Source organism: Anolis sagrei, chromosome 4, assembly GCF_037176765.1.
Source record: "Anolis sagrei isolate rAnoSag1 chromosome 4, rAnoSag1.mat, whole genome shotgun sequence".
Lineage (NCBI taxonomy): Eukaryota > Metazoa > Chordata > Lepidosauria > Squamata > Dactyloidae > Anolis > Anolis sagrei.
The window spans coordinates 51277052-51301233 of NC_090024.1; the positions used below are offsets into that span (position 1 = coordinate 51277052).

The 24182-nt window shown below is 38.6% G+C and overlaps 1 protein-coding gene across 2 annotated transcripts in view; it reads left to right on the plus strand.

Annotated features, from left to right (window-relative positions):
* ALKAL1 (ALK and LTK ligand 1) overlaps positions 1-15890 on the plus strand; it is a 57253-nt gene extending 41363 nt beyond the window's left edge. For both annotated transcript variants that reach the window (XM_067467426.1, XM_060775298.2), the window contains 4 exons: positions 9803-9856; positions 10541-10621; positions 13562-13638; positions 15225-15890. In XM_067467426.1, the coding sequence (XP_067323527.1) occupies positions 9803-9856; positions 10541-10621; positions 13562-13626 (200 nt within the window). In that variant the 3' untranslated portion in view covers positions 13627-13638; positions 15225-15890. The remainder of the gene's footprint in view (positions 1-9802; positions 9857-10540; positions 10622-13561; positions 13639-15224) is intronic.
* Positions 15891-24182: the final 8292 nt, after the last annotated feature.

The following is a 24182-nucleotide window of genomic DNA, read 5'->3' on the forward strand; positions in this document are numbered from 1 at the left end:
GTGTCTTAAGGCAGATATTTAGGTCATATTGTGTTTAACTGAGCAGGGAATTTTTTGCAAGAGCTTCTCCTCCTTCTGCAGTACAACCTAATCAATCTACCCTATATACTTATGTATAAGTCTAAAAGTTTAATAAAAATAAATTCAAATAAACTTTGTTGCTGTATCCAGGAGATCATGTGAGTATTGTACCCTAACTCTTATAAAAAGGGGGGTGGGAGGGATCCAGTGCCAGATTTAGGACACATGAGGTCTTGTACTAGTTAAGTTATGAAGCCCCTTATTTGGGCCCTCAATGAAGTAGATTCAGTAGCATACACTGCCTGGTTTCTGGCACATTCCCATAGATTATCAGCTCTGAAGCAGAATGCCTTCAAATTTAGAAGTGAACCACTTAAGCAGCATCCATCGTTTTAAAAAATTGGCAGGAAGATGGGCCCCTCTGGCCAACAGCATCCTATGCTTAAGAATACCCAAGCACAATGGCAAATCTGGCATTGGGGTCATCTCCTTCTCTGCAAAAGGCAAGAGCTTAATCAGTCTCAGGAGAACCTAAAAAGACTCTACTATCTCCAGCATAGTACCATGTTTGGACCTTTTGAATACTGGGGTGGAAAAATGGTGCCTATGGCTGTAGCTGCCAGGGGCATCTGGCTCCATAAGATGGCACTTGTGTTTCCACCTCTCCACAGAATGACCCTCAACTTATTTATGGGTCACATTAACATTGATAATGTTGTTCTCAAAACCTGTCCTCAATTTATATATGAGGTCGACTTACACATGAATATATATGATAATCAAGAACTCAGTAACAACTTGGATTCCACTGACCTACAAGCTGATATCCCTTTCAGCAACTAGTGGGATTTTGAGGGTCATATGGACAAATTTTGCTGTATTGGGAAAGGCAGAACATGTCCTTGCCAAGCAAGACATTATGAGAGAATTGCAGGATTATATATTTGAAATTTCTAATCGTACCTCTTCTGATCCTGATTTGATTATAACAGATGAATGACAAGAGAACCAAGCAGTGGAAACTCATTAATTTAAGGTTGGAATACCCAGTCAAGATAAAACAGGCTCAATTCACACATAACTTTAACAATAGGTTAGAGAAACTATCTGATCTGAGAATCAGGGAAAGGATTAAGGAAGGTTTAAGGTAAAATTGAGATATCTCTTTTGTTACCAAAAGCCAATTAATGAACTTTCCACAATTGGAAAACTTGGGATCACATTTTTTTTCTTTTTGTTATATGTTATAATATTGCTGAGTGGCAAACAAAAATGGCACACCAAAAACCTGTGAAATCTATTTCAATAGTTTATATATTTTCAGGAAACCATGACACCATATATTTTTTCTTTGTAACAAAGGTTTAGTTCGTTTTTGCTTTCTGAAACTGAATTTTACAAAACAGGAAGGGCCAGGGCGATATAGCCACTTTAATTTCATGTTCAATTTATCGAGTCGCCGGAAGGCTGAGAGGGGCGATATACAAATACAGTAAATAAATAAATAAATCATTCTAAAATTTATAATTTTAAAGCAATTTTTGGTGCAAATTGTTAACAGGTAATTGTGGGGAGAGATATTGGTGGTCTAATTTGTTTTAATGTACACTTCTCAGCTTAAAAAGCAATAAATCAGAGAGCTCAAGGTTCTTTTGTGATGGATTGGAAGGGGCTCTGGATCTTTGTGAGACATTGTATCCTTGGGCAACCATAATGGTGTATGGTTATTTCAGTGCTTGTGTTGGTTATGGTCCCAACAAAAAAAAGGGAAAAAATTGGCCAGGAAAAAATCTTTTATGTCTATGACTGACATGCATTAATCACAGTCTTTGAGATAAGTCTAATGAATTACATTTCTTAACAACAGGGTAGGTAGTGTTATTGATTACACCTTCTGCTCTTCAAGTTTATTGTCCTGTAGGATGAGCCATCATATTTCAGACCACCCAGAAAGTTATATTTTACAATCTATCTGTCAATCTCTATAGTATTTCCTTTACTACTGATCTGGCTGAGGGAACAATAATTATGGGGAAACACCCGAAGTGGTCTCTTTCTGTTGAGCTTTCAGTTTAGGATCATTCATGCTCATGAAGAAGGGGGCACCCCCATCTCCTCTTTGATCATACACGTGTCATTCTGACATCAACAGAGGCATCCATGTGTCAAGAAAGAAGACGAGATTGGCTGGTCACACAGCAAATGTCAATACAGGAACCCAGGTGATCATGAAGAAAGAGGAGTGATAGCCCAGAAAGTTAGAGCTTTTACACCCAGCATTCCTTCTTTACTTACCTTCTGGGCTATAGTATAAAAAGCATCACTAGAAATCTAGAGAATCTCCAGTGTGACTCTAAGGTTTAACTGCTGCAGTTTTGCTTTGCTTTGCTGAAGTCCATCTGTTGAACTGCAGAGGAAAGGTCCATTGTTCCTGCCTCTTGATAGGCTCAGGCCCACCGCTTGCCACGACTCAATAGATTCTGCTTGCTAGTGCAATCTGTCCTAGCTGTGAAGTCCATTGGGGCTGAGAGAGTAAATGGCTTCTGTTCAGAGAAGATCAGCATATTTTCCTGCAGTTTTGGATGGGGTTACACCTTCCTTGAAGGACTGTGTTCACAGCTTGGGAGTACTCCTGGATTCGCCTCACCAAATGTTAGCCCAGGTAGAGGCGATTGTCAGGAGTGCTTATTATCAGTTTAAGCTGATATAGCAGCTGCAACCCTCCCTAGATTTGGAAGACATAAAGATGGCAGTACACATGCTGGTAACCTCAAGGTTGGACTTCTGCAATGTGCTTTACATTGGGCTATCTTTGTATCATGTTCAAAAACTCCAGTTAATTCAAAATACAGCAGCCAGGCATGGGCATATTACACTCCACTGGCTGTGTCTTATATGGATCTCTTTTCTTTCACAAGCACTGGAAGAAAAGAAAGAGAACTTTGAAATGATTGAAGATACTTCTCAAAACATATATTTTCTGTTCAGGTAATTATATTTAAAGATATAGCTGTTTAATCTATATCAGTATATAAAATGGGTCACACCTTTGAGTCTCGGAGAAATACATTTGTAGTTTATGCTACAAATTATTCTCTCTGTCTCAAAGGTGTGACAAGATCCCTTTTCCAGGAGTTTGTATTTCTGTTGCTTTTCTTATTTGTTCTAATAGTTGTTCAAAATAAAGCATTTGAAAAGAGCAGAAGACAGATGATGTGGTGGAAAGCTGGAAGCCAATAAAGAAATTGAGAGCTGGTATAGATTTTCTGCAATGTTTCGTCATGTCTTTTTGAAGAAAGCAACAAAATACAGTTATGTAAAGCAACAGGTGTGCCCTGTTCACATCTGAAAAATTTCCATTGCAAAGTTTATACACTTCTAAATGAAACCCATTGAATAATGGCATTAACTTCTATGCAAATGTGTTTCTTTGTAATAGAAACCAGATGATTTTAGAGAAACCACAAAATAAGAGCCAACTTTCTAAGGACTTCAATAATCAAAACAGATGAACAGGAAATAATTACTAAATTTATAACTAGTGTGAAATTGTCTTGATTTTGTGTTGGCATTACACTTTCTTTAATTTATATGGTGCTATATGTTCAGAAATGTAAGGTTTACCAATATGGCGATGAGTGGAAATGATTTTTAGTGTATTAGTTACAGATGTGCCAAGGATATCCAGAGTCAGCTAAAGAGACCTCTTCCTTGAGGGTCTTTCCAGCTTGGTCTTAGTAATTATCTTACTCATAATTACTTCATATTGAAACTCATTGACTACTTCATATTGAAATTCATTGACTACTCATTGACTACTACCATTGCTGTCAGCCTGCCCTTTCTCAGCCTTGCTTTCCTACTAACCCTTTCATTTTTCCCCTTTCTCTAAAATTCCTTAAAAAATTAAGCAGTTTACAAGTCATTCCCAGAATAATGTTTGGAAATTAAGTAGTCCTTACCTTACCTCAACAGCTGAGTATTGAGTGAGCTCTGTATTTATGCTCTGGCTCAAATAAATGTGGAAGTGAGTGGGGACAGAAGCCTATTGATCATGTAGAATCTTTGCAATAAGAAGGCTTTCCAGATTGCAGTCTTTTCTCTCCCACCAACAATTGTTCTAGGAAGAGCTTTGTAGGGTGTTAGCCCATTCACATTGGTTCAGCATGCAAAGTGTTGCACTAATTACTTAATTTTCATACTGCAAGTATTTTATGTACAGTTTTGATGTGTAATATAACAACTTTAACTATCATTGTTTTGATTCCTGTTATCAATTAATCTTGGAGATTTGCTTTGTCTAATTACTTATATTCACATGCATACAGATATTTGTGCCTGCATCAAAAATCTCAGAATATAGGATTTAGCTTAGTACAGCTCATGCTTCAACACACCAGTCACATCTCAAAGCTATTCAAAATAAGTCTACTTCTGCTTTAATTAAAAATGTTTCTATGTGTGTAGACATAGATATGTGAATTAAGAATCCTTATTTTTAGCACATTTTCAATCTGGCATAATGGAGGGAGAAGCTGTTCAAAACCATCCTCATTGACCTCACTATTTTGCCACTGTAATTATAATTTTTACTGGAGCAATAAATTGATTGCTTACAAAAAATAAGAATGCAAAGATCTCTCTAGACTCACTGATTTTTTTTTTTACAAAATAAAAAGCAAATAAGCAGCCAGTTAAAGGAATGACTGGAAAATGTAAAATGTAATCTCTCACATGGTAAAGATGCTAATTAGTAGACCATTACGTCAGTCTGAAACACTTATAAGAGATGCCAAGGATAATCCTAAAGGCCTAAGATCCAATATCTATTCTGTTTAAATAGAATCCAAATTCCCTGAGCCTACAGGTGTCATGAAAAATAGACAATGACACTTCGTCTTACATATGGAAAAACCTTCCATTTGATGCTATCTCTAAAATATGATATGTAATCAAATTAATCAACTATTGGTATTTTATACCAATCAAACTTCTGAATGGTAAATAATAGAGAAATTGTTGTCCAACATACATCTATTTATATACGTGGTATGAATGCCAACTATGTAAGAGGATATGAACCAATGTTTTCCAAATGGTAAACAGAATAAATGCTTTATTTAATATTGCTCATAAAAGTAGGCTTTTTATTTGATAATTAATACAGCTCACTAAAACATAACAAACTAATTAACTTCTGTGTTTAGCTGCTTGAAATTGCTTGAAAGTGGAAACTTCTGAACTGTTTTTCAATAAATTTTGGATGAAACATCTTTGGATGTTTGCCTTGATGGAAAAACAATTTTCTTGTCTTCTGTACATAATTGATGACCAGACACTTTTTTGGTAGTTGATTTCCTTATATTGATTTGACTTTGTTATCCCTTCTAAATTGCATATGAACATGTGAGGGATTCCAAGATAGTGCTCTGCTTCTGATATCTTGAAAACTGGTATTTGCCACATTTTCTTCAATGTTTTATATGTGATTGTTTAAATAAAAACAATAAAATGTGCATCACATATGAAAACTGGAACACATTAAATATAATTATAAGACTAGCACCTCAATAAAAATATTAATTTGCAGTAACAAATTAGCATCCAAATGTTGTACTTTCAATGGGGTCTGCAAAACCCCATCCCTACACTGTTCATGCTGTGTATACAAAATGCAGGCTCTGGTGGCACAGGAACCTTCAGGAACAGGTTTTTGGTACTACTATGGGCTTCTGTTGAGGGCTCATCTATACTGACCACTTAAATCGATGTGTAATGTGATCAGCCTTGCAGTGGCTAGATGCTGCATGGTCTGTTTAATTCAGGGCAAGTTTAACTTGGGACAATGCCTTGCCCCAAGTTAAACTAAATGGGGGGGGGGACCCATCCTAACATAGGCTTCAGGCTTTCACCTGAGTATGTAGCCTGTGGACATAGTCCTCTGTCATCTCTCATTTTATGGATGGCCTGAGTTGTGACATCAAGTCTGCCTTTTCCTCAGACATGCTGCCTGGTGTCAGTCAGATCACCTTCATGCTGTATGAGATGGGAAGGGAAGAGGGGGGCTTTCCCTTTCCCAACTCCCTTAGCACAACAGCACTCTGCCTGATATCACACATTGCACAGAAAACCAAGTAAGTTGTGCATAGTGGCTAGGTACTGCTGCAACAGAAGTAGGTCATGGAAGGACCTATAGGGTGGCTGTCCAGTAGGGTAGAATCATGTGCAATGTGGCTGGGCAGCAAGATATCCCTGCTACCTCCAAGGCAACTAAAGGAATCACTGTAAGGACACCTTGTAGGTCCACTCTGGCATCTGGAGGCCTTTTCACACAATCATATAATGTAGAATATCAAGGCAGAAAATCTCACAATATCTGTTTTGTACTGAGTTATCTGAGTTCACAACGTCATATATTCCAGTTCAAAGCAGATAATGTGGGATTTTATTCAGATGTGTGGAAGGGGCCTGGGACAGGAAAGGGGGAAGAACGATTCTGCTGTTATTGGCTATGGATAACACCATTACATTTCAACTCACCACAACAGAAGATAGTTGTTGTTTATTCGTTCAGTCACTTCTGACTCTTCGTGACCTCATGAACCAGCCCACGCCAGAGCTCCCTGTTGGCCGTCACCACCCCCAGCTCCTTCAGAGTCAAGCTAGTCACTTCAAGGATACCATCCATCCATCTTGCCCTTGGTTGGCCCCTCTTCCTTTTTTCTTCCTTTTCCCCAAACATCTAATACCTTGTATTTTCTAAGTTTTTCTGTCTTCTCATTATGTGGCCAAAGTACTTCATCTTTGCCTCTAATGCCCTTCCCTCCAATGAGCAGTTGGGCTTTATTTCCTGGAGTATGGACTGGTTGGATCTTCTTGCGGTCCAAGGCACTCTCAGAATTTTCCTCCAACACTACAGTTCAAAAGCATCTATCTTCTTTCACTCAGTCTTTCTTATGGTCCAGCTCTCAGAAGGTAGCATGTTTTCATTAACGATACAGTATTATAAAGTTAAACCTATGAGTGCTCATTGCAATAGCTTCTTACTGACAAGGTTTCATTTTCTAGTTTTAATTTTGTAGGTGCAAGCAAATCACAAAGGCAGGCATTTCAAGAGAAAGGCTTTAACTTGATATGTGTTTTGCCAATCTTGCAAATCTAAGAATAAACCTTGTGGTTTGCAAAGACTTTTCACTACGTAACTAAGTGAGAGCTCAGATTTGAAGACACAAATTGCACTAAAAGGAAGGACGTTCTCAAACTATTTACCATGTAATCCTTCTTCAGGAAATTTTACACCAGGCAGAAAAGCAGGGAGAAAACAATTGCATTTGTACAAGGTCACTGAACAGGTCTTCTGTGGTATTGTACAGCTGAACCTAGTTAATCTTGGTTCCATCTGCCACCAACAACTGTAACAATTCTTTGAAGTAGCAGGTAATTAGATGAGCGCTCTGACTGGGTTTTCATACCTACTGACACATTTGGAGTAAAGGACAGTATTTGTTCTACAATATTTAATTTGCTAAAGAAGAATAGGTATACAAGTTGAAAGATCCTGCTGGCAATAAGAAACAAATCCCCAGTAAAGAAGATTACTTATGATTATTAACTGGGATTATAGTTGGGGTGGAACTCTTGCTTATATAATGCAAATCCATCTGATTTTGCAAGCCTGTGGATCCATACAGCCTAAACAAATGAAAAGCATATGCATTGTTTAAGCACATCTTTACATGTTTTCTGTCTGATATAAAATCAGGTCTTGCTTTTCTTTGCCCATTCTTTGTATACTGACAGGCATTATGGTTAAATACTATAATGAATGAGTCTTCAATCATCTTCCACAGATGTTTTGTCACACATGCTTTATGTTTTTTGTTCTGATAGTGTGAAAATAGTTTCAAGCAGCCACTTCAGTATTGTTGCAAAAAGGCAGTTAAAGTGGCAATAGATAGAAGAGAGCCAGTGGTTTGACTATGGTTCTGTCCAAATCCTTGTTCAGCCATGAAACCCACTGGATGACCTTGGGAATGTTGCACTCTCTCAGCCTCAGGTGAAGGCAATAAAGTTGTGTGTGGAATTGATTTATTCTGTTTCCTTCATTTCTTTCATTTCTTTTGGTATTTTGGGGGCACAAAACAGGAAGGCCCCTCCTTCTATGGAAATCAGCTTGACACAAAAGCAAGCAGGAGCAGGTCCTGGTTCCTGGCATCACAGTCTAATATTTTATATTAATCCTCCAGCAAACAAAAAGTAAACCCACATTCTCTGAAAACTACTCTCCTCTTCCAGGTCATTGCTCTTACCTGGAAATGGGAAGCCTCCTTAAAATGACTTGGAGAGTGCGTGTCTGGCTAGCGTGGTGTAAGCCAGGAGAGAAAGCACTCATGCCTGCAGCCAAATACCTCTCAGAACTTGCCTCCTTGCCTAGGAAAGAAAGTGTGTGTGTGGCGTGCAGGCCCAGAAAGCTTGTGTACCTGATAGTGCCTGCAGCCGAGTGTCTCTTACTCTAGAGTAGGAGGTACTCAGTTGCAGGCGTGCGCACTTTCTGCAGCTGCACATCACACACGCACTCTCCTTGGGAAAAGAGTGTGAGTGTGGCATTCAGACTTTCTAGGTCTGCACACCACACATGCACTCTCTTTCCAACAAGAGTACCTGTGTGATGTGCAGGTCCAGAAAATACGCATGCCTGCCAGTGCCTACAGACAAGCACCTCCTCTAGAGTAAGAAACAGAACTTGCCTCCTTGCCTCGGAACATGTGTGTGTGTGTATGTAGTGTGAAGCGGGTGTCTGTCAGTGCCTGCAGCCAAGTGATTTCTCTAAAGTAGAAACAGCAGGTAAGAAGAAGCCTCCTTAAAGTCTGCACTGGGAAGAGGAGCCTGGGTGGGAAGCCCATTCCCCATAATGGTTCAATAGAAACCAGATCTTTTGGCACCCCAGAGGGGATATCTGCCCTCCCAATTTTGGGAGGTTCCCAAAAAACAGATCGGGGCCCCCACTGAAAGCCAGGACACGAAACAGGTGAAGGTTTACCCCAAATGCATAAACCTAGAAGGCAATAACAACTCACTTCTGAATTCATTTTGCCAAGGAAATCCCAGGTTTGTCTTAGGTTTACCATAGGTTGGAAAACATTTGAAGGCACAGAACGAACATATAGAACTGATGTAATGCCATTCTCAAATGCTTGCTTCTATAGAATTATGCCAGTGATACCTTTTTTTGCAGTACAAAGTGGAGGTTTGTAAAGGTCATAATTTTTCATCTTTTTTTTTTTTGACATCTTGCTATTTGAAAAAGGATTTTCTGTTATTTGATACCCCTAGGAGCCATTATGGAGCAGATTATTCTGGATGCATACTGTAGAGGGAAGAAGTCATGTTGTGTTTGTGTGACTTTGGATTCACCTCTGCATCTCCCACCACATGAGCTCCTTAAAATATGTGCAATGGCTTCACTTCTTTGGAAGACTCATATTTAGGCACTTAAATGAATATATGTACAAGACAGGCCCTTCCTGGGAAGTGGAAAGACTTCCATATGTGTAGGAGAGCTGTGTTTTCAGAACAGCTTCTTTCTTTAGACTGTATTAATTACCTGTCTGGTATATGTATGGTTATCCTTTGGTTCTTTATTTTTGAATTGATTTTTATTCTATGTGTGTTATGAACAAACATATTTTATTACTAATAAAACAGATTTTGGTATATATCTAACAGATCCTTATATGAGGAATGCTATGGTCTTTAAATAAATATGCCTTTCTTTTCACAGAGGTATTTCCAAGAGAACCCAACTTAAAAGACAAGTTCATAAAACACTTTACAGGTAAGAATAATTGAAGGGGATTTGTTTGTTTAATCATTTGCAGATCCTGCTCATATCAATGAAAGCATTTGTGCCCCTTTTCCCATTGGAGAAAGCCCATCCTGGTCTCATTTTTTTCCTAGCTGATTTTCTTAGCTGCATTCCAGGGGGTTACATTTCTAATAAGACCCATAGGAGACACAAAACAATCACAATCCTGCCCTAAGCCTCTTATCTGTTGGCAACTAATTGCCACCAATTGAATTTTCCTAAACAATTGTTTTCTATCAATGGATTAGAAAAGTTAGGTGGAGCAGAAGCATAGGCATAAAATGTTTCTATAATAAAATATATTTTTTTTAAAAAAAATAAGCACAATTTCTGCCTTTTCATTATTTCAGTAGCTTGTGTTCTAATAATAACTTAAGAGTATTAATTATGATTGCATTGTGAATGCAGACATTAAGGGTTTTTTTTTAAAAAAACATATTGGGTTGAATCCAATTTAGTCAGTTTTAGAATATATGTGTTGAAATCATCACTAATTAATGCCATTGATCTCAAATAGCTCTGTTTTATGATGAATCTGGGTGCAATCTATTAGATTTGAAGCAAACATGAGCTATTAAAATTACAACTCACATTAGCTAGTTCACAATGGTATTAAAATAACATTAATTGGAATTAAATGTTTCATTCTTACAGGTCGAGTTACTTTTTCAGCTGAATGTAGTAAGCATTTCCACCGACTGTATCACAATACACGGGATTGCTCAACACCAGCCTGTAAGTTATAGCTAAAATCTTAGATATGTTTTTGCCTGTCTGTCTTGAATGAGGGATGGCCAGTTCTTAGCATCAGACTATTTCTCTTGGGTCTCGTTGAACATGGATGTTACGTTCCAGGACCACTCGTGAAAAGTGAAAATCCATGAAGTATGGATGCTATATATATTTCATTCTGAGGGTGAAGCAGTAGCAAGGAGAGATTTTAAGGCACCACTCACCTTTTTTTTTGCTAGCTATAAGGAAGGAGCTATAAGGCCATGATTTACATACTCCTTTGTATCTCCTCTCTCTGTTTTTTTTATGATTGGCTGTCTCTCTCCTAAGGGGGAGCATGAAACTCCCTTCCACACCCCATTATTGCCAGGAGGCAAAAACCCACAAAATAGCAAGTCTGCAAAAAGTGAACTGCGAAGCAAGGGAATGCTACTCCCAGAATTCAGTTTTCCTTTATGCGTGTAGTGGTGATAGCAGAGGAGTTCAAGTAATTAAACTAATTTCAGTGTATTGCTGAACAGGCAGTGCCTGAGTTGCAAACATCAAACTTACAAATGACACATTGTTAAGAACGGGGTGAGATAAAGGAAGTGAGATAAATCTTCCCCTCAGAAGTGAAATTCACTTCTGAAAGAGTTATTATCATGTGGAAAATGTGCCTCCACTGAAGCTTTATCACAAATCTTTGTTTCAGCAACAAGCCAATTTTTTCAAAATTCAGTAGTCACACTGACAGAAAGTGAAGTGAAATCTTCTGAACAGGGACACGGATAGCAAAACAAACACCACAGGGGGACAGTGAGGGGTGGTTAGTGGGGTGGGCGAGCAGGATAGGTAAGCCTGGGGGGAGTGGGAGGGGGGGTAGGCAAGCAAATTGTGGGGTCAGGCAAGCAATTGAGTGACAAGGGCGGGCAAGTACGTGAGTAAGCGGGGGGCAGTTGGGTGAGTGAGCAAGCAATCAAGGAGGCAGGCAAATGGCTAAGCGTGTGGTGCATGAGCAAGCAAGTGAGCAGGCAAATGGGTGAGCGAGTGGTGCATGATGGTTAGTGGGAGTAGGGCGATGGTGCACATGCCAGGAGGGTGCTGTGTGCCCCTTCTGGCACACGTCCCATAGAATTGCCACCACTGTTCTAGGATGAGACAATTTTAATTTGAAATTTGTAATATTAGTGATGGAAAAAGGTGCAGTGGCAGAGTGCCATTGGCTTTTCCAGTCGTTCAAGCAGCAGAGTACTTACCATGTATTCTCATGTATATGTCTAGACATTTCAGTCAAAAAATCAACTGGGTTAGTTATACACAAGTCAATGTGAGTTCTTTTTATCAAAAAAGAAATCATTCCCCTTTTTTGAGGAGAGTGGCAAAAGGAAAGAGCTTAATTTGTCTCGTGAGAACCTAAAAGAAACATGAATCTCCTCCAGTCTTTCTGCTTCTTGCTTTATGGAATTCCTGCATAGGGAAATGGCCATCTTGGATCTCTGAAACAGCAGTTGTCTTATTAGTTTTACTGGATCAGTCAGCCTGAGTAAAGGAAAGTGAGCATTTAATCACCAAAGTACAAACTGTTCGTCATGCATAGCCACATGGGTGATTTTGTCATCCTCGCTCCTATTTCTTTATGACTCAAGTTTAAGATAATTATCAGTTGAGTTAGTTCCTCTATATGTAACTGTTTCTTCAAGACAGAGTGATGTTTGTAATCATTGAGCAGAAGTTTTGTCCTGGGAAGTAGTCATATGCCAAGAAGCTTCAGAGCCATTGGCCATAGAGCCATCTCTATTTTTGAGTATTATGTTTATATAATTGCACTGCTACTCTTTATGACCAGTACTTTAAGGAATGGCAATGCTTGAAGTATCAGTTTACATTAAATAATATATTCCAACATAGGAATTTATTATACCGTGTAAACTGATGTTTCAAAATTCTTATTCAGCATGGTATATTGTTAATAAATAAATAATCATTTGCATCTTTGAAATGCTTTCAAATGTGACAGTAGATTTCAGAGCAGGCATTGGCAAACTTCAGCCCTCCAGGTGTTTTGGACTCCAACCCCCACAATTCCTAACAGCCAGTATGCTGGCTAGGATTTCTGGAAGTTGAAGTCCAAAACACCCGGAGGGCTTAAGTTTGACCATACCTATTCCATAGGCTTTGGAGATATCCCTCCTACTGCCATTGATCAGTGCAGTCCTGTTAGCAAAGCAAAAAGCAAATCTATTGGAGGCCAGCTTGGTGTTGCAACAGGTTCTGGCCCAGCTTACCTGTCTGATGGCATCTCCTGCTATTAACCACCGCAAAGTCTAAGATTGATGGGAGAGGCCCTGCTCTCAGTTCTACCATCCTCGCAAACATGACTGGTGGAGATGAGAGACTGGGCCTTCTCAGTGGTGCCCCCTAACCTGTGGAACTCTCTATCCAGTGACATTGGGTAGAGAGTTAGAATCAAACTCAAAACCTGGCTATGGGATCAATCAAACAGTACATGCAGCAATTTAGAATGAGGCCCAATCTGTATGAATGACAGTGGACTGACCTGGACTATGATTTCAAACCTGCATGATTTAAACAATGTTTTAGGACTTTTAAAGCATTAACAAATTGCTTTAATTGCTTTTATCATTTATTACTGTTGTTAGCATTGAATGAATGCTTGTTGTGAAGCTGCCCTGAGTCTCCCTCCAGGGGTGTGAAGGACGGGATACAAATATGTTAAATAAATAAATAAATAAACAAACTATAATAACTGAAATATTTGCACTGGAAAGCGAAGATAAAATAACCTATTGGTATTATATTGTAGTTTACATACAGTTTAAAAAAATCCAAACCTTCATAATGAAGTTAATAATGTATTAACTTACATTTTCTCGCTGGAAATTATTTACTTCTCTTTGAATAGACCATCCTTAACTACTTTGTTTCTGTGGCTTTAAATAGATTATAAAAGGTGTGCAAGGTTGCTGACAAGGTTAGCAATGAGTCCACTGTGTACGCAGCCATAAGAGGCCTGTTACGTAAGTATTCTTTCTAATGTTTTGTAACGTAATGGCTAGTTTGATCCTATTAAGTTATTTTTACAGTCACCAAACAACAATGAAATCCTGTACAAGTTCTTTATTTTTCCTTTCAAATACGTTGGACTTACTGCCTTCTCCAATGTATAATTCAGTGTCCCCAAGTTAATTATTTGTAGTTTTCTTACTGTAATGATAAAGGGCTATTTTTGTTTTTCAAAATTTGCATATGATTTTAAATGCGTTTGTTTTTCTATATTATTATTATTATTATTATTATTATTATATATTCTACCTTTTCTCTACCGAAGGAAGTTCAATGCAGGAAGTTCAATGTGTGGATTAATATAGAATTAACATTAAACATAAAATATAAAAAGCAATAAAACCATCAAATAAATTTACTGAATTACATAAAACACAACATTTTAATCTGCCTCGAGTCTCTGTTTTGGGAAAAATGTGGGCCTTGAGGAAAGCTAATCAGTCAAAATGCCAAAAAGAGATCAGCGACGAAGAAGGGGGAGGTTTGGAAAGTTAGGGAAAGCTGACACAGTTTGAGTCCTTCCTTCCACTATAGACATCTCCTGTAAAAATGAAGTATGCCAAGCCCTCCGTTCTCTACCCTCTCACTTTGACTTTTAGCTTTAAGCTATAATTGTTTCATCAGTTTTGTACTGCCACAAAGCAGCATACCTCTACATTAATGCCAATGATATTAGCACTGAAATGCAAGACAGGGAGAGGTGAGTTGAAATGCATATAGCCAGTCCCTCGCCCTGGATTTATTTGCTTCATCTTTTACCCATGGCTTATGTTCAAAGCTGTTTCTAATATGACTGCAGCTGGCAAACTTCATTTAGAACAGCTGTTTGAAATGGATGAAATGTTTTTGCACTATCACTTCTCTCAGGGGATTCTTACCGTGGGTTCTTTAGCATCCATTTCAGGACCATGGAGAAGTCTATAATTCAGGCATAGTTTCAGTTTCGCACAAATGCTTCAAACTGCAAAACAGGTTGCTCTCAACTTTTTCAGATCCCGAAACTTTGTTGAAACATTATTTTTCATCAGTTCAATGTTATATGTATTAGGAAACAAGGCACTAACATTTAAAAGACACAGACTCTTTTAATAAACACACACAGGGGAGTATGGTCAGGACAGCAAGTCTACATATGCTTTTTGTATAAACTGGAGCCTTGCTTTTTATGGTCTTAAGATGTCTGGAGAGTATCCAGTGTGTATACATTTGTATCAGCTTTGCTCTGGCCTTCAGTGGAAGTTGCAGGAGCTTAGGTTGGGGCAGAGCATAGAAAAGTTACATTTTTGATTACTATTTCCAGAATCCCCAATGTTGGCTGGGGAATTGAAGAAATTGTGGTCCAAAAATGTATTTTCCAAGCTCTACTTTAGTGCCATTTTGCCATCTTCATACTCTTAATATATAGCTGGAAAAGGTTTGTAGTAAAACATGGAGAGTTTAGCAAACATGATCTTATAAATGCCTTGGATTTAAACTAAAAATACTAATATCGAATAACTGTAAAACTAATTTAACGACAGCACAATTATTTTCCTTTCAGGTGTTCCTGCTAAGTCTGAACTCTGGTTTGCCGAGAAAGTGCCTTGAATTCAATCCCAAGACAGTAGAGGAGAGACTACATTTTTTTTTTGATTTGCAGCCTCATTTTGCTACTAGAAGCATTTTATTTTCATACATGATGGACATTTCATGTTTGCGTGAAAGTACATATTTTATTTGTATTTGTAAATATGTTGCCTATAGCTCAAATAAGCCAATTTATTTAAATATGTTGTATATAAAGACTACTAATAATATACTAATTAAATGTAATAATTATATGCAGGGAGTTGGTTAGTGTTTGCTGTTCTCTGGTTTCATTACATGTACACCATTTTGCTCAGGCTCTTTCTTTCATTATTTGCACTAACTTGAAATGCAGAAATCTGTGTAACTGAAATCTGAATAAGCTGCAAGAGGGATGTTTTACTTTCCGTGGAAAATATATTAAGAAGCTTTGGTAATATATATGCCTATATAGTGTATATATTATTACACATCAGAACAAAATGCACATTGCTTTGGGGAACATTTTTAAAAGCTGTTCTGGATTATCTTCAGTTGCGCTTGTACTGGCATTTATGGAAAGAGTTGCAAATAATGTAAATATAAAAGACTGGAAGACTGCAATGCAGTTTGGGTGGAATAAAATCGAAATATACTATCATTTTGATGTGTTTATTGACACTTTGGTTGTACTGGATATAATTATTCAATACAGTTTAGAAACACATCTATTAAAAAAACCTTGCCTGACTTACCGGACAGGAAGAATATGGCTGCGGGCACTCTTCCGCCTGCCATTTCCCTGGCCCTTCTCCTTCCCGGGACTTCAGTCTGATTAGATCCCTTTGGTGGACCTGAGTGAAGACCTTCACTCAAGTCCACTACTGGGCTAACTGCCCAGATTCTCAGTTACCCTCTGCTGCTAACAAAGGTAATAGAAGTAAAGCAATAGCAATTTGTATTCCATTTAAGAAAACCAACAAGAACATAGAGTCCATGAAAACTCAAGCTTGCTATATCCTGTCTGAAGCTCAGATAGTCTCTATATTTTCAGAGCTGGAGATATCAGTAGGCATTGGATGAGACAAAGTATGCCGATGGAAACTGGAGGAAATAAGCCTTGGAAAAATCAAGACGGTGTTATCTTAATCTCTTCTTCATCTGGTGTAAACTGCCAAAGCTGAGCAGTTGTGTCAGTGTTCCTCAAGCATTAATGTCACATCAGATGTAAGCTAGAAAAATGAGGCATATAGAGCAGTTATGGGAAAGGCTGCAACCTCTTGCCTGCAAGTGTTCCTAAGCAAAGCCAATAGTGCACTAAGTCACATGCTAATTTTGTAACTATCCTTATTAAATTTGTGTTCATGAGTTTTGAAGTTGAACTGTCAGTCCAAACTGAAATTAAATAGATACACTACAATATATAGGAATATATCAGAAATTTTAAAGGGACGAAGAGAGTACATAACTCTGTTTAAGCATGGTTAGTAATTCACACAGTTAAACATTAAGAATTGCAGTATTGCCATAGGAATTCTGATCCAGGATTGTGTAAGTCACATAGAATGCTGAACTGAAGTAGACAAGGAGGGTTCATTCACAAGATTGGGTAACCATATCACCCCATTAGAAGTGAAAGCCAAGAGCCTTTACCTGACTCTTGCTGTTCTTCATCTTGGTTTATTCTTAATTCTTTCTGACATGTTATTTCTATTAAAAATCTTCATTTCCTCATGTATTATTTTATTGATATATTATTTGTGACACAATTGCCAAATCAAGAGACGTGGCAGTGAGTCATCACATTGCACAAAAATGTTGTTAAGGCTATTTTTGTATCACAATTTAATTTAGTAATCATTTGGACATACTGCTAAAGATGAAGAGAAAAAAATATTGAGAGGGATGAAGCAAAACAAATGCTTCACATAGGATCACATTCAGTTTTTGCTGAATGACCAAGGTCTGAATGGGGATCCAAATCCTGGCCTCCCTATGCCCTACTTCAACACTCAGACCACTACATTACATTGGCTGTCTAATGCTAAATATTAAATGACTCCATTAAGACTGTTGTATCTTTCCTCATTGTCTATTGCACATCATGATATCATTTATAGAGTGTACAATATGTCAGTTGACTGTGAGTACATTGTACAGACAGTCCCTGTGTTACAAACATTTGACTTACAAAGAACTCATAGTTCAGAACTTTGAGAGGGGTGAGAGAAATCTTCCTCTAGGTGGAAGAGAAATCCACTCCAGAAAGAGTTATCATGGAGGAAAGTGTCTCCACTGATGTTTTATAACCAATCCCTGTTTCCACGACAAGCCATTTTTCCCCAAAATCCGATTCTCACAGGGACAGAAAATGAGGTGTAATCCTCTAAACAGGGGCATAGACAGCAAAACAAACACCACAGAGGTGTTTAATCTATCCAAAGCTTAGATATAGATATACAGTAGGCTGGAGATACACTTTAAAATGTACCTGTTCTGACTTACATACCAATTCAACTTAAGAGCAACACTACAGAATGTATCTTGTTTGTAACTTGGGGACTGCCTGTATCGGGTTAAAATGCATCAGAAACATTTCAAACAGTTTATATTTTCTATAACATTTTTGTTGCCAATAGTAGTTACTGCACATCCACTTGTGCTGAGACACAGGTGATTCCTTAACTAAGACATACTTTAACTATTTCAATGCCTTAAGCTACAGTGATGTCTCCCAAGATCAGAATTCATTCAAATCTAGGGCACAACTTTTTTCTCGACCTCTTCCTCGATTGGCAAGGTTGAACACAGAGGTTTCTATCTCTACAGACTCGTATGAGCTGATTGGTCATTCCTGTCCAGAAAGACAATTGTAGGCCAAGCCCCACAAAACCTTATAACTTTGTTGTGAGTCTGCCCCACAATTGTGGCAAAGGTTATTCCTCTTCTAATCCAAGGACTTCTCTAATGCTAGATCCAAGTTGAGGAACTCCTTTTTCAATCAAAACTGTCTAATGAGTGCCCACTATTACCCATTCCTTCTCCATATTTTTGCACTAAATGTTGTGTAAATTATGTATGTATTAATGAACATACATTAATCAATTATACCTGTACTAATAAGGCCCTCCCTGCAGCCATTCCTTCTATCCATCTTGTGAGATGACCCAAACATTCTTTTCTGATCCCAAGGAAACCATCTAAGCAGGGGTCCTCAAATTTTTAAAGTACAGGGTTGGTTCACAATCCCTCAGACAATTGGGAGGAGAAACATATTTAATATGTGCAGGTGCATAGACATGTGCTGTGCATGTGTTGAGTGTGCATGTGTGTATTGGGAATGTGTATGTGTCAGCTGTGTATGCATGTATCAACGTAAGTCTTGAATTGTGGAATTTCTGCTTTTTGAAAAGTTTCTTAAAGAGGGGGAAATTGCCAAAAATTTTTTTCTCATGTCAGGAGCGACTTGAGAAATTGCAAGTGGCTTCTGGTGTGAGAGAATTGGCTGTCTGCAAGGACGTTGCCCAGAGGATGCTTCCTTCACCAAGAAAATAATTGACAAATTATAGCCCTAGATTACGCCCAGCATCCCTTCCCATCCCATTCCAGATTTGTCCTGTCTCAACCGCTCTGAAGGATGGTGCGGAGGCAAAAAAATTGTAACACTAGTGGTATCACTCAAATTACAAAAATATATATATTAGCATTCATATTTTTGTCTTTGTAGTCTCACAATAATAATGCCTCTTTTCCTAGATGAGAAACTTTTCTTCATTAAATACTTTGAGATACATTATCATAAGCTTTATATAGCTAAATAAGGGCAGAAAATTAGGCGATGAAATCTTTGTGATCCCACCCTTGAGAAATGAGGCAATATGAATATGCATTGAAATTCTATAAAGTTGCAAAACAATCTCTGAAAAATTGATGTTGATGCAAATATGAAGGGAAAATCTTATCTCAAATTGCCCCTAGCGATTGCAGGAAATTCATCCTGATGTCCCCACACATCTGATATCAGAGCTCTAACTCAGTAGAGAGGAAAATTATGCTTCGATTATGTTAGGGGAGGAAAGGGGCAACATTTGTTTCTGAGTGACACAAAGATTTCTCAACCTCAAGTACAGGCAGTCTCCAAGTTACAAAAATCCAACTTACATATGACACAGTTAAGAACAGGGGAGAGACAACAGAAAGTGAGAGAAATCCACGCTAGGAAGAGAAGTTCACTCCAGTAAGAGTTATCATGGGAAAACATTGTACCCACCGAAGCTTTAGCACCAATCCTTCTTTCCATGACAACTCAAAATGTTCAAAACTCAATTACACTATGTAACAAAATTTGAAAAATTAAAAAAAAACTCCAAATAGAACATGTCCAGAGATGGGCAACCAAAATGATCTAAGGTCTGAAAACCATGCTCTATGAAAAGAAGCTTTTGGAACTGGGTATGTTTAGCTGCAGAAGAGAATGTTGAGAAAAGACATGATAGTTATGTTTAAATATTTGAAAGGATATCATAAGGAAAAGCAAGCAGATTTGTTTTCTGTTGCCTTGGAGACTAGGGGCTGTTCCACATAGCACATTAATGCGGGTGCAATTGAGTTTTTTAAATGCGATTGGACTTGCATTGAAGTCCACACATGCCTGAGAAAGTGTGTGTTTTCTTGGGGGGGGGGAGATATCCACATGGACAGAAAACATCCCCCCCCAAAAAGCCCTAAAAATGGTAAAGAACTTACCAGGCCACCGTTAGACCTTGGAGCACACTTCTTGGAATGTACCAAGTACACATGAGGAACCGGGGGGGGGGGGGACGATTTTGCCCTCCTCACTTCCTCACACATAATGGTACATTCCAGGAAGTGTGCTATGAGGCCTAATGAAAGCCCAGTAAGCTATTTTATTTTTAAAGGGTTTTTTTTGGGGGGGGGGGAGGTTGGGGAGGGGGTGTGAGCCCTCTTAGTTTTCTGGGCTGATTTAGCCCAGAAAAATGTGAGATGGCTCTCTGGATTGTCCTCTCACAAGTCCAGGACTTCTGAGGGGGCAGTCCAGACAACGGCCATAATGGGTTAGAGTTGGGTCTTTCAAGAAGGCACAGATCTAACCAACTATCAGTTACCTTGACACAAAGCAGGGTTTTAAATTACAGGAAAGGAGATTACACCTGAACATTAGGAAGAACTTCTTCACTGTAAGAACTGTTCAACAGTGGAACTCCCTGGCTTGGATTGTAGCAGAGGCACTTACTTTGGAAGCTTTTAAACAGAGGCTGAATGACCATTTTTTGTGGGTACATTAATTGTGCTTTTCCTTCATGGCAAATGGTTGGACTGAATGGCCCATATGATTTCTTCCAACTCTGTGAATCAATGATTCTAAGAAGTTATCAACATGAAGAGAAGCATGATCATTACTAAAACTAACCAAGTCAGCCAACTAAATACCTAGACCCCCAGTTCTCATCGTGAGGAACACACCCCACAGGGGGGACAATTTTATTTTTAGGAGGGACAATTCAAGAACTAGTGTTTTGCATTTTTATGGTTCTAGGGGCTTCATACACAGTACATAAATATATATTGTAACATACACATTTTAAAAATTAAAAGCTGAATGTACATGACTGTCAGCTAGTGGCCATAGAGAGGGGGGAAGCCCACTCATAGAGAGGTAGGACTGGTGTGCTGCATCTCAGAATAGGTTCACCTTGCCAAAAACACCAAACTGCACACAGCCAGAAGTCTTTATAGTTTATTAAAAAGTAAAAGATAAAAAGTTCTTAAAAGCAAAAAGTAATGTTCTAAAAGATCAATACAAAATAACACTTTGAAGCATGATCCAAAAAGGCACCAGCAAAAGCAAAATCCCATGAGAACATGACTGAGTCCTAAGACTATGAATACAAGAACTGCAAGATAATCCAGACAAGCAAAATGCAAGCTTCTTGGTTAAACAAAAAGTTGCTCTGACAACGGTTTGGTCACAAACACACTGCTTAATACCCTTTGCAAAACATGAAGGCGTTTCTTTGGCCTCTGACCTCCTTATTAGCTATTCTCACACTCCTTCGAACTCTGAATTCCAAACGGTCAGCACGATCTAAGGTTACTGTTTTGTCAAGGTCAGTCTGTTCATTAGTTTTATTCAGTTTGCCTTTCTGCCCATTATCAGGCTGAGAACTGTCCTCCTTTTCTGAGTCAATTTGCACCTGCACCTGGCTAGTTTCAGTATCAACAAACTCATTTCTTGCTATGGGAAACTGAACTTCTACACCTTGTTCCTCATTGACTATAACAGGTACATTTTGAACCAGATTTTGAACCTGAATCCCATCATCCTCAGCTGAGTCACAACACTATCTCCCCCAAGCTCCCCCTCTGCCCTCCCAGCGGCCGAGGCTTGGCCGGGTAAGCCTGGTGAAACCGAGCCACCAGATCAGGAGCATCCACCCAACACCTTCTTCTGGCCCATATCCCACTCAGTCCACCAAATATGTAAAAAGTCTGTTTGTTCTGCATTTGAATGTAACAAGAAATTGAGCCTTGGAAACTCAAAAAAATAATAAAAAGCACAATTATTACTTTCATAGGTAAGTCAGTATTTTTGAATGAAAAAAATCAGCTGCAAGAAAATTCACATCAGGTGACAGGATATTCTCACATATTCTCACCAAATCCACGCAGTGAAGTTGGACAATTAAGTTATCTTGAATTCAATGCAGATTACTCAAATAAATTGTTCCTCAAATATTATTGCTGCCCACATGATAGTTCTTTGATTTCATTATGTTCCTAATTTTCTATTGCAACCACGTTAGCAAAATCTGATATTTATCAGGTTTGAGCACGGAAATCTCGCATTTTCTATTTTATTTTTCTATTTTCTATTCTATTTTTCCTAATATCTTGCTGGCTACTTAAAGTATGTGCACTATTTTTATATAACCTTTTAAATAGATAATAAGCATAGAAAGAACATGCATTGACACATCATTAACCATGAACAAATGAGGTCGACCGTAATGTCAGAAAACCCACAAGCTGAAATTTTGAACCTAGCTTCATTTTCTATGTCTCTTTATGACAAAATAATGCCAACAATGCCATCAAATTGTAAACGGAAAATGCTTCCTCCATGCGAATAGGAGTTCACTTTTTGAATAATGACATTATTTTACAGGGGGGAATCAGAATTTCAGAAATACTTAGATTGGGCATGGCCAAAACATATTATTTATTTATTTACTGTACTTATACCCCAGCCTTCTCACCCCCTAAGGGGACTCAGGGCGGCTTACAAACTATGGCTATAATTCAATGCCAGATTCAGATAATAACTATATCAGTAAAACACAATATTATAAAACTGTAAAAAACACATACATAACAATTAAAGTATGATTAAAACATATCAAACTTGCACTGCAATGAAGCACAATTACAGGTCATACAATCCAGTGGTTTAAATAGCCAATAACCTGATAAATAGTGACTCAACACCCTTGAAACATTGTCACACACAGCCCACCCCCACCTAAAATTAGTCTAATCCACCCCAAAATCAATTGCCCTTAAGTAATGACCAACAGGCTGATGGAAGATTTCCAAAAAGGCATCCAGCCTGTCCAGTCTATTTAGCCCAGACCAGACCATTTGGTCTGGGGGGGGGGGAGGGGGCGACTTGCTAATAAAGTTCAAACAGTAAGTGATGGTAAGCCACAGCATCTCCTCCAAGGGTGACAATGACAATGGTGGTAGAACAAGCCAGCGGTGGAACACAGCAGCTAAGGGGGTGACGGTGGAGGAGGCCCTAGGACTGCCTGTCTGGTTTGAATGCTGCAGCAGCAACGCCAGAGAGGGTGATAATGTAAAAGGCCCACCATTAGAGGCAGCCCAATGTGGCCACTCAACAGATGCTCCTCTCTCAGCTGTTCTTACCAGTCTGGGCTGCAAGGTTTTAGTGGCCAGCAGCATGGGGAAGAGTTGTAAAAGCTTCTCTTTTAGCTGTTCTTATCAGTCTGTGCTGCAAGGTTTTAAAGTGGCCAGCAGTGTGAAGGAGAGTTGTAGAAGCTTCTTTCTCAACTGTCTGGTTGGGAACTACTGATCTAGACAAATAATACATTTGAAGTGGACCTAGGCCAATTATAGTGTTGACCCCAGGTGGACCTTCATGAAAAACCTACTCCACAATTAGGACACAACAACCAAGAGTGTAATCTCCCTTGCTGAAACATATTCTATTGGAGAAAAGTTTCTTTTAAAATGTGGAAAAAGAGTGATAACCATGTATTTATTTATTTAGAATGAATGCATATATACCAACACACATACATATATATTATTTTTCTCCTGAATCTAAGACAGCCTATGATATTAATTTATTCTTAGTTTTTAAGGTAGACTTTAATGTTTGCTGCTTCATAGTACAGCTCCCACATGATCAGTCCAAAATTTAGCAAGCTTATTTCTTATTAAGGGGACACAATAAGTCTTCAGATTCCATCAGCATACATGAACAAATAATTGTTGTGTCCCTTTTGGTTTCCTGATTAAAATCAAGAGAGAAATGAACAAATGGTCTAAACTGAGTTCTACAACCTCATCAGATGGGTTTTTTCCAGCAATTTTACCCTGGTCTCTGCTTCTTTTGGCCAATTTTACAGCCACTGAAGCATCCCTTCACACAACTTTTTTGGCATGTTTGCGGCATCCCACACTGGCCGCTGCAAATGCCTATATCCAAGGAAGCGCTGGAAATCTTTTTACCGCTATTTTCGTGCTTCACCCCAGCTGGCGCCCCGTAGTGATTCCTCCAGCCTTCCCTTCCCATCACATCGGAAGGTGGAGGGTGAGTGTGTGGCTTGCGAGTCATTTCGAGTCTTCCTCTAGCCTCTGAAATGTTACCGGGGGGGGGGGGGGGGGAGGGCAATAGTGTGATGAGATCCTT